This window comes from Octopus bimaculoides, chromosome 26 (genome assembly GCF_046866305.1).
Source record: "Octopus bimaculoides isolate indiv1 chromosome 26, ASM4686630v1, whole genome shotgun sequence".
NCBI lineage: Eukaryota > Metazoa > Mollusca > Cephalopoda > Octopoda > Octopodidae > Octopus > Octopus bimaculoides.
Window position 1 is genome coordinate 28,193,217 of NC_142953.1, and position 12,500 is coordinate 28,205,716.

General features: G+C 39.7%; 1 protein-coding gene across 4 annotated transcripts in view; it reads right to left on the reverse strand.

Moving 5' to 3' along the window:
• The window catches only part of LOC106883979 (uncharacterized), a 44,727-nt gene that overhangs the window by 23,467 nt on the left and 8,760 nt on the right, over nt 1-12,500 (reverse strand). For 2 of the 4 annotated variants that reach the window (XM_089342854.1, XM_089342856.1), the window contains exon 2: nt 3,224-3,339. The exons of the other annotated variants lie outside the window; for them this stretch is intronic. In XM_089342854.1, coding sequence (XP_089198980.1) covers nt 3,224-3,339 — 116 coding nt within the window. The remainder of the gene's footprint in view (nt 1-3,223; nt 3,340-12,500) is intronic. 4 annotated transcript variants of the gene reach the window in all.

The window sequence follows — 12,500 nt, forward strand, 5'->3', positions numbered from 1 at the left end:
AAGGGCACCGAGCTATAATAACCACTGAAGCTTGGTGCAGTCTTCTGCCTTGTCAGCTCCTGCCAAACCATCCAACCCATGCCAGCATGGAAAACAGATATTAAATGATGATGGTATCATCATCATCATCATCATCATCATCAATGGTTTTATATCCACTTTTCCATTCTAGCTTGTGTCAGGTGGAATTTGTGGAGGCAGATTTTTTTTTTTTATATGACTGGATGCTCTTCCTGTAGCTAACACTCAAATGTTTCTAAGCAACTTAAACAGTTCTCTTTAGCCAGGTATATTTACACAGATGTCTACATGTCACTCATGACAATTACACTTGCTTACAACTAAGGTGCTCCACCAACACAAGCAGACACATAACGCACGTACACACACACACACACACACACATATACAAAAATAATAATATTTTATAAGCTTGGCACCTTAGGTAAGTGACTTCTACTATAGCCTTGGACCGACCAAAGCCTTGTGAGTGGATTTGGTAGATAGAAACTGAAAGAAGCCTGTCATATATATATATATATATATATATATATATATATATATATATATATATACATATGTGCATGTGTATATGTTTGTCCTCCCACCATCGCTTGACAAATGATGCTGGTGTGTTTACGTCCCCATAACTTAGAGGTTCGACAAAAGGGTCTGATAGAATAAATACTAGGCTTACAAAGAATAAGTCCTGGGGTTGATTTGCTCGACTAAAGGTGGTGCTCCAGCATGGCTGCAGTCAAATGAATGAAACAAATAAAAGAAAAAAAAGAATACTTTTTACTCTTTTACTTGTTTCAGTCATTTGACTGTGGCCATGCTGGAGCACCGCCTGTAGTCGAGCAAATCGACCCCAGGACTTATTCTTTGTAAGCCTGGTGCTTTTTTTATTGGTGTCTTTTGACGAACTGCTAAGTTATGGGGATTTAACACACCAAGTTGGGTTGTCAAGTGATGGTGGGAGGGACAAACACAGACACAAACACACAAATACATATACAGGCTTCTTTCAGTTTCCATCTACCAAATCCACTCACAAGGCCTTGGTCAGCCTGAGGCTATGGTTGAAGACACTTGCCGAAGTTGACATGCAGTGGAACTGAACCTGGAACCATGTGGTAGAAAAGCAAATTTCTTACCACACAGCCACACACACACACACACAAATACGCACACAAACACTCAGACACACACATACACACATACATAGTCACACACAGTGTATATGAGTGCATACATGTGAAACCTTTCCAACACACTACATACACAAACTATGTTATGAATTTCACGCTTGTATTAACTTACAGTTGTAGAGTTACGGTGCTAAAAATCTTTGCCTCTGTTCTTCCTTTCAGTGTTGCCATAAGCGAGACATTATCTCTACCTTGGGTGTTCTTCCTATAAGCAGAGTAAACCAAGATCACATACACACACAGACACACACACATGGAGACTCTGAAACTAGTACGCAAAGCACAGTGCCCTTTATCTACAAAATAACAGGTTTAACAGAAAAGCTGATATAAATACACACAAATATTTATAATGTATATATAAACATAGGCACAGACATGGTTGTGCAAGTTTAAGAAGTATGCCTCCTAAACACAAGGTTCTGGGTTCAGTCCCACTGCATGGCACCTTGGGTAAGCAAGTGTTCTTCTATAACCCCCGACCCTACTAAAGCCTTCTAAATGGATTTGGTAGTCAGAAACTGAAAGAAGCCTGTATTATTCTCTCTTTCTCTTTCTCTCTCTCTGTAACATATGGTATAAATCCCACTCACTATTTGTGTTTTCATTGAGGTGGCTCCCTTAGCCACTACTGCCTGACTTTTTAACGGGAGATACTTGCCCAAGGTGCTGTGCAGCGGGATTGAAACTGAAACCACAGGGTTGCAAAGTGAGCTTCTCAACCACAGAGCCAATGGCAGTACTTAATACTAGCTTCCACCTTGGGTATGTGTGTGTGTGTATGTGTGTGTAGTATGTATGTGTCGGCATGAATGCATAAATATCTGTGTCAGTGTGTGCCCCTGTGTAGGTATGAGTGTGTGTGTGTGTGTGTGTGTGTGTTTATGTATGCATGTGTGTGTGTGTGTGTGTAAGTATGTCTGTTATGTGTTACTGGAGTAGGGTTAGGGTTAGGGTTTTTATTTTCATATACATTTCTTGACATCTATACGAAAACAAAACACCCGCTTAGTCATACTCTGAATGGCATACACAAAAGAAACACACACACACACACACACACACTTTCTCTCTCTCTCTCTCTCTCTTTTACTTTGCCCTCATCACCATTTTGTGTCTACTTTCCATGCGACCATGGGCTGAACAGGTTATCACCATCTGACTCAGTTTCTATTTGGAGTCGATGCCTAACTTCACAGGTCAAAAGACTGTGTTACTTTCAATTAATACGATCCAAAAGCGTGGCTGTGTGGTTAAGAAGTGAATTTCTCTACGCTACGGTTTGAGGTTCACTTCCTCTGCATGGTACTATATGCAATGCTGCCACTCATGCTATACAAAGCCTTCTGAGTGGCTCTCATCATCATCATCATCATCATCATCATCACCAATCCCTGAACATTGCTGTTCCGAGTCTTAACTCTTTAGCATTTAAACTGGCCATATCCGGTCTAAATATTCTATGTTCTTTATGATCAATCCAACCAGATCCAGCCTCTCACACCTACCCTATAATGTCGTTCCAAAAGCAATCACATCTTTGAAATTGCAAAACTATGAGATTAATGTATGATTAATCCCAAACAATGTGAACTAATAAGCATCACATTTGACATAGTAATCTAAATGCTGAAGGGTTAAACTGGCCCTTTCCAAACCAAATATTCTTTTCTACTGTAGGCACAAGGCCCAAAATTCTGGAGGAGAGGACCAGTCGATTAGATCGACCCCACTACACAACTGGTACTTATTTTATTAACTCCGAAAGGGTGAAAGGCAAGGTCAACCTCGACAGGATTTGAACTCAGAACGTAAAGACAGACTAAGTACTGTTAAGCATTTCACCCAGCATGCTAACGTTTCTACCAGCTCGCTGCCTTCCAACCCAAATATTCTACCCATCTTATGTTGAGACCAGCCAGATCTGGCCTCTCACAATCACATCATCAAAATCCCAAAGCTAAGAGATAAGGCAGGATTAATTCAAAACAATGTAGAGAAATGAGTATTACATTTGACAGAGTAATCTAAATGCTTCTGCCAGCCACATCCAGCGCAGATATTCTGCCTTGTTTGTCTCCAAACTGGTCAGATATGGCAGCACACACACCAACAGTACAATGTCCTCCTGGAAATATACAATCACATCAAGGTCTGAAAGCTATGAGATGATGCATAATTAATTCAGAATAACGTCAATAAACAAGCAATGCATTTGACAGATTAATCTGAATGCTAAAGATATAAATGGTTGACTTTATAACATTTAAACCGGCCAAATTCCATCCCACATATTCTTTTTCCCCTCTCTGATAGGAGGCACAAGCACCTTACACACACATGTACACACACGAGGATAGCTTCTGCCTACCGAATTCAATCACAAGGCTTCAGTTGGCTTGAGGCTATAGGAGAAGACACTTGCCCAGGGTGTCACGCAGTGGGACTGAACCTGGAAACATGTGGACAGAAAGCAAGCTTCCTGTTGTTGTTGTTGGCACTCCGTTGCTTACGACGTCGAGGGTTCCAGTTAATCTGATCAACGGAACAGCCTGCTCGTGAAATTAACGTGCAAGTGGCTGAGCACTCCACAGACACGTGTTCCCTTAAGGTAGTAGTTCTCGGGGATATTCAGCATGACACAGTGTGACAAGGCTGACCCTTTGAATTACAGGCACAACAGAAAACAGGAAGTAAGAGTGAAAGAGAGTTGTGGTGGAAGAGTACAGCAGAGTTCGCCGCCATCCCCTGCCAGAGCCTCGTGGAGCTTTAGGTGTTTTCGCTCAATAAACACTCACAACGCCCAGTCTGGGAATCGAAACCGCGATCCTATGACCGCGAGTCCGCTGCCCTAACCACTGGGCCATTGCGCCTCCACGCAAGCTTCCTAACCACACAGCTCTGCGTGCGCCTACTTCCTGTTTTATAATTCAATCAGCCATACCAGGCCTCTCATGCCAACCAGATAATATCATTCTAAAAAATAAATAATCCCATCATAGAAATCTCAAAGCTACAAGATAATGCATGATTAATTCAAAACAATGTGAAATAAGCTTCACGCTTGAGAGAGCAATCAGAATGCTATGGCTTAAACCAGCCATATCCGGCCCAAATATTCAACCTGTTTTATGATTAAACTGGCCATATCCAGCCTCTCAAACCTACCCCACAATGTCATTCTAAAAATAAACAACTATAACATCAAAACCTCAAAGCTACAAGATTATGTATGATTAATTGAAAACAATATGAATAAATAAGCATCACGTTTGGCCACAGGCCATATCTAGCCCAAATATTCAGTTAGAGTGGTTTTTATATAACTGAAAAATAAAAGAATAAAGACACACACACACACACATATATATATATATATATATATATATATATATATATATATATATATATATATCGTCCAACCCATGCTAGCATGGAAAGCGGACGTTAAACGATGATGATGATATGTATGTATATATTTCTTATATTCTTATATTTGTTTCAGTCATTTGACTGCGGCCATGCTGGAGCACCGCCTTTTTTGTCCAACAAATTGACCCCAGGACTTATTCTTTGTAAGCCTAGTACTTATTCTATCAGTCTCTTTTGCCGCACTGCTAAGATACGGGGACATAAATACACCAGCATTGGTTGTCAAGTGATGTTGGGGGGACAAACACAGACACACCAACATATACACACAAGCGCGCACACACACACACACATATATATATATATATATGTATATATATATATATATATATATATATATATATACACAACAGGCTTCTTTCAGTTTCTGTCTACCAAATCCACTCGCTTGGCTTTGGTCAGCCTGAGGCTGTAATAAAAGACACTTGCCCAAGGTATCACGCAGTGGGACTAAACCTGGAACCATGTGGTTGGGAAGCAAGCTTCTTACCACAAAGCCTCTCCTGTGCCTATAATTTGGTTTCTACCAACCAAATCCACTCACAAGGCTTTGGATGGCCCGAGGCTATAGTAGAAGACATTTGCTCAAGATTATTTACATTATTTGTCCTCATCTTGTTTGTTGTTTATAACGTTTCGGCTGATATACCCTCCAGCCTTCATCAGGTGTCTTGGGGAAATTTCGAACATGGGTTCTCATTCCTAAGGTATTTTTCGATGTTGTTGTTGTTATTATAATTATTATTCATATGCCCATGGGCATTTGGCATAGTAGTTAAGAGTGTGGGCTACTAACCCCAAGATTCTGAGTTCGATTCCAGGCAGTGACCTGAATAATAATAATAATAATAATAATAATAACAACAATAATAATAATAATATCATTGAAAAATACCTTAGGAATGAGAACCCAGGTTCGAAATTTCCCCAAGACACCTGATGAAGTCTGGAGGGTATATCAGCCGAAACGTTGTGTTAACAACAAACAAGATGAGGACAAATATCTATCAAATGTAAATAATGTAAATAATACCTCATCTCTTAAATCTAGAACTGTACTTGCTCAAGATGCCATGCAGCGGGACTGAATCCGGAACCATGTGGTTGGGAAGCTTAATTCTTAACCACACATGATGTATGTGGAAATAAGGATAATATTTTGTAATGTTTCCTTCGTCTATGATGTACGATGTTATTAAGACAAATATAGCTGCTATTTCTGCCATGCATCCAAGTGTTATTCTTTAGCCCTAGGTCAGACAAGATTGAGCAAACTTATGAACAAAGGCATTCCAGCCATGACCATGCCATCTTAGTTGTGATATGTCAAGGGTGACGATACTTAATTTGTCCTTCACTTTGCCCATGACAATAAGGTATGGAGTGAATTTAGCTGTCATCTCTAGCAGCTTGAAATACCACACAGAAACCTCATACCCTTTATGTGGTGTGTGTATATACACGTGTGCATATATGTGTATATACACTTGTATGTATATGTGTAAACAAGTGTCTATAAGCAGAAAGAAACCTAGATAGCAGAGTTGTACAAACAAGTAATGCTAACATCCGAGTGTGTATATATGTATGTGCATGTAGATGAGTATGTAAATGGTTGTGTGTGTGTGTGTGTGTGTGTGTGTGTGTGTGTGTGTGTGCAGAAGCCTTACAAAATATGATATCTGGAGTAACAGTAATATCAACATTAGTGACAGCGTGCATGCGTATGTTTATATATGTGTGTATATGCGGGTGTCTGTGTACGCACTTAGGCATAAATACGCACATATCTACATATGTGTGTATACACATGTGTATATATAGAGAACATAATACGTGCAATGTCAGACATAATGGGAACGTGATGTCAGTTTATACATGTGCATCTGTGTTTATATTTGGTAATGTATACACACACATATATACATACACATATATGTATGTATGTACACACACACATATATATATATAGTGTATATAAATGTATATACACACATTAGTACTGCACATGAGATCAGCAACAAAGGTAATGTTGTATCAGCATGCATGCATGTTCAAACATGTTTGTTCATACATGTGTATATATATACAGGGATACAGACGTGTGTGTATTTATATATACATGCGTATCTGTGTGTATATGTGTATGTATGCATGTATATATATGTGTGTGTGTGTGTGTGTCTGTGTATATTAATATATATATGTGCGTGTATATATGATTGCGTATATATACAAGCATAAATATGTGTGTATTTATATATACATGCGTATCTGTGTGTATATGTGTATGTATGCATGTATATATGAGTGTGTATGTATGTGTGTGTATGTTAATATATATATGTGCGTGTGTATATGGTTGCGTATATATACAGGCATATATTTTGTATATGTATGAATATTCATGTGTGTGTGTGTATGTGTGTGTTTATACGTATATATGAGTGTGTGTAAGTTTGTATATATAAACAAGCATATCCTTTATATATGTGGGTGTATTTGTGTATCTGTGTGTGTGTGTGTATGTTTATATATATATATGCATGTATGTATGTGTGTATGCATTTGTAAATGTATATATGTGTGTGTATATATATGTGTGTGTGTGTGTGCGTTTGCATATATAAGCAAGCATATCCTTTGAGTATGTGGGTGTATCTGTGTGTGTGTGTGTGTGTGTGTGTGTGTGTGTGTGAACGTGAGAAGCCCCAATAGGTATGGGATCCCTGCTAAATATTTAAAGATTGTGGCAGTTAGAAGGGAGGAAAAGATGGATGGGTGGGTGGGTAGTGACGGAGGTGAAGGAAGTGGTGGCAATGGTGGTGACGGTGGTGATGGAGGTGGTGGTGGTGCTAGTGGCAACAATGGTGCAAAGTAGTTGTGGTACTGAGTGTGTTACTGATGGTAGTGCTGGGGGGAGGGGAGGGGGTCGCGGTGGGGGGCGGTGGTAGGAGTGGGGATGGGGATGGAGTGGAAGTGTTGGCAGTGATGATGATGATGATGACGATGATGGTGCGTGTGGTGGTGCTGGTGATGATGGTAGACATGTAACACGTCATCAATATCTGATGTATGTCACCATCATCATCATCAACATCATCACCATCATCATCATCATCAACATCATTATCAACAACACTTAAGAAAGCATTCATTGCCGTTATAACCATCATCATCAACAACAACAACATGTCAGTGTTATGGTTGTCATCATCATCATCATCATCATCATCATCAACAATTATGACACTCGAGTCAGCCTTGCCCCCAATACCATCATCATCATCATCATCATCACCACCACCATCACCATCACCATCATGACCATCATCATCATCATCATCACCAACGGCCTCTGTTGGTGCTGCTATTGTCATCGTCATCATCATCGTCATCATCGTCATCGTCATCATCATCATCATCAACATGTCGTTGTCGTCCTTGTTGCAGTTACCATCATCGCTGTAATAACATTAGTAGCAGTGGAAGTTGTAGTCGTCAGCCTCATATAAACATCGCTGTCATCGTCATCACTGTTATCTATGGCGATGTCAACATAAACATTATTAGCATTAGCTCAGAAGTAGTAGTAGTAGTAGTAGTAGTAGTAGTAATAGTAGCAGCAGCAGAATTAGTAGTCATTGTAGTAGTAGTAGTAATAGTAGTGGCAGTGGTGGTAATAGTCATAGTAGTAGTAGTAGTAGTAGTTGTTGTTGTAGTTGTAGTAGTAGCATTAGTAATAATAGTAGCAGCAGAAGTAGTAGTCGTTGTAGTAGTAGTCATAGTAGTAGTAGTAGTAGTAGTAGTGGTGGTGATGGTGGTAGATGCAGCAGTCGCAGCAGTAGCAGCAGTAGTAAACATCATCATCACCACCACCACCACCACCACCACCACCACACCCAACCAGACCAGCACCACTACTCGCACTACTGCCCAAACTCAACAAAGGAGCCTCTATGTGGTTGCGCAAAAACCATCAGAAATAGCAGCTGATTCTCCCTCAAATCACCACATGTTTCCACTGTCTTAGGAAAAAAAGACAAAGAAAAACAGCTACATTGGATGATGTAGTCTCAGGTTTACTTGCACCTAAGGAAAAGGTAGGGTGGTCACAACTGGAATGCCTATGATCATAGGTCTACTAGATTAGGAGTGACCTGTGGTTAAACAAAAATAGCAACCACTATATTGATAATATCAACATCACCACCACCACCACTTAATAATAATAATAATAATAATAATAATAATAATAATAATAATAATAATAATAATAATAATAATAATAATCCATTCTACAATAGGTACAGACATGAAATTTTTAGGGGAGAGGTTAGTTGATTTTATTGACCCCCTCAGGACTTGACTAGTACACACTGACCCTGAAAGAATGAAAGGTGAAGTCGACCTCAGTAGAATTTGAACTTAGAACATAGAGAAGAATGAAACGCCACCAAGCATTTACCAGACTCTGGCCATGTTGCAGCATCGCCTTGTGCCAGCTCGCCACCCTTATAATAATCAAAATTCTTTCTAATCTTGGCACAAAGTCAGTAAATTTGAGGGGAGGTGATCAGTCAATAGCCTCACCCCCAACAGGATTTCATTGACCCCAGAGACATGGAAGGCAAAGTCGACCTCGGCAGAATTTCAACTCAGAACATGCAGACAGATTTTATACCACTAAGCATTTTGCTTGACATGTGCCTTAATAATAATAAGAAGAATAATAGTAATAATAATAATAATAATAATAATAATAATAATAATAATAATAATAAATGCCCTGTACCAAGCAGTGGCTCTCATGGCTTCTGATCTTAACTGATTGGAAGTGTTATCATGTACATTGTTTTGTCTTGGTATAAAAAAGATGGCCTACAGGCAAATATTCTGCTCAATACCACAGATTTGCTTGTCAGTTGTTTGACCTTAACCAGTTGAGCATGTCCCTTGGTGGCTGACGATATGTGCATCTCTGATCAGGAGCAGATGTAGTGGGGGAGCAACATAGCCATGTGTTGAGAGGAATTCTTTGGGGTTTGAATAATTCACCTTTGGAAACATGGGTGTTTCGTTCATCATCCTTAAACAACCCTTATTCAAGGACCTTTTGAGCGGGATGGGCTACTCGACCTGAAAAAAATTCTAACTGGACCACACTTGCAAGGTCATGTGCTGTTTATCTTGATATGAGATCACCATGTCGCGCACGTGTACCCTTATCAGATGGGTAGTCATGATGGGTATACTGGGCTTCGTATATTTTACCCCAGTCTCACTTTGAAGGCATGCACTGCTCTCTCACTCAATAATAATAATAATTATAATGATATTGTTTACTAAAGGCATAACGTCTGAAATTTTGGGGGAACGAGCTAATTGATTACATCAACCTCAGTACATAACTGGTACTTATTTCATTGACCCCAAAAAGGATAAATGGCAAAACCAACCTCAGTGGAATTTCAACAGACAAAACTACTTCTAAGCATTTCACTCAGCATGCTATTCAAATTTTGGCACAAGGCCAGTGGTACTTATTTTAGCGACTCCCTACCCACCACCCCACTCAAAAGGATGAAAGGCAAAGTCAACCCCAGCAGAATTTGAAGAAGTTAGATGAAATGCCACGAAGCATTTTGCTTGGCATGCAAACAGTTCTGCCAGCTCACCACCTTAATAATAATAATAATAATAACAATAATAATAATAAATAATAATGATGATGATGATGATCATCATCATCATCATTTCAAATTTTTGCCACAAGGGCAGCTTGTGGGAGGGGATCAAGTCGATTACATTGACTCCAGTGCGTAACTGGTACTTATTTAATCGGCTCCGAAAAGATGAAAGGCAAAGTCGACCTCAGTGGAATTTGAACTCAGAACGTAGACAGACGAAATACCGCTGGGCATGTCACCACCTTAATAATAATAATAATAATAATAATAATAATAATAATAATAATCCATTCTACTAAAGACACAATGCCTGAAATTTTGTGGGAGAGGAGCAACAGTCAATTACATCGACCCCACTGTTTCACTGGTACTTATTTTATCAACCCCAAGAGGATGAAAGGCAAAGTCAACCTCAACAGAATTTTAACTCAGATTGTAAAGATAGATGAAGCAACACTAAGCATTTTGTCCAAGTACAAAGTCTGCAATTTTAGAGGAAGCGGGTGGCTGATTATGTCGACGCATGCTTAACCAGAACTTATTTTATCAACCTCGATAGAATGAAAGGCTAAGATGACCTCGGCAGACTTTGAACTCAGATCATAAGAAGTGAGAAGAAATACAGCTAAGCATTTCATCCAACATCCCGACAATCGTGTCAGCTTGTCACCTCAATAATAATAACCCTTTCTACTAGAGATACAGTGGAGGCGCAATGGCCCAGTGGTTAGGGCTGCGGACTCGCGGTCATAGAATCGCGGTTTCGATTCCAAGACCGGGTGTTGTGAGTGTTTATTGAGCGAAAACACCTAAAGCTCCACGAGGCTCCGGCAGGGGATGGTGGCGAACCCTGCCGTACTCTTTCACCACAACTTTCTCTCACTCTTACTTCCTGTTTCTGTTGTGCCTGTAATTCAAAGGGTCAGCCTTGTCACACTGTCATGCTGAATATCCCCGAGAACTACGTTAAGGGTACACGTGTCTGTGGAGTGCTCAGCCACTTACACGCTAATTTCACGAGCAGGCTGTTCCGTTGATCGGATCAACTGGAACCCTCGACGTCGTAAGCGACGGAGTGCCAACAACAACAACAACTAGAGATACAAGACCTAAAATTTCAGGGGAGGGGGCTAGTCGATTACATCAACCCCAGAGTTTCATTGGGACTTTTTGTAACCCTTCGGCTATCGTGGGTGTTACATGCGAAAACCTCCCACAGAAATGATTAAAATCTAAAAAAATATTAGTACCCATTGGCCACAGAAACCTGCAATATACTGAGGAGTCGGCAATATAAATTTACATGTATTAGCCAGAGAAATCCACGATGTAGTGAGGGCATGGTAGGTAAACCATGATATGGCGAGGGATTACTGTAACTTATTGACCCAGAAAGAACAAAAGGCAAAGTCAACCTTGGAGTACTTTAGGCAAAATACCGCTAAGCATTTCACACAGCGTGCTAACGATTCTGCCAACTTATGATCTTAATAATAATAATGATGATAATAATAATAATTTATTTCTTTATTGCCTACAGGGGGCTAAACACAGAGGGGATAAACAAGGGCAGTCAAAGGGTTTTTGGGTCGATTACATCGATCCCAGTGTGTAACTGGTACTTATTTAATCAACCACCAAAAGGATGAAAGGTAACGTCGACTTCGGCGGAATTTGAACTCAGAACATAACGGTAGATGAAATACCGCTAAGCATTTCGCCTGGCGTGCTAACGTTTCTGCCATCTCACCGCTCTAATAATAATAATAATAATAATAATAATAATAATAATGATAATAATAATGGTAATAATAATAATAATATTTTCTATTCTAGGCACAAGGAACGAAATTTTGGCGGGTAGGGGGCTAGTCTATTTAGATTGATCCCCAATACGTAACTGGTACTTAATTTATTGACCCCGAAAGGATGAAAGGCAAAGTCAACCTCAGTGGAATTTGAACTCACAACGTGAAGACAGATGAAATACTGTTAAGCATTTCGCCTTTCTACTACTGGAAGCACAAGGCTTCGAATATTTTTGGCGGGGGGGGGGGAATTAAGTCAATTACATCGATACCCAGTGTATAACTGGTACTTGTTCAATCGTCACCCCCGAAAGGATGAAAGACAAAGTCGATGTCAGCTTAATAATAATAATAATAAT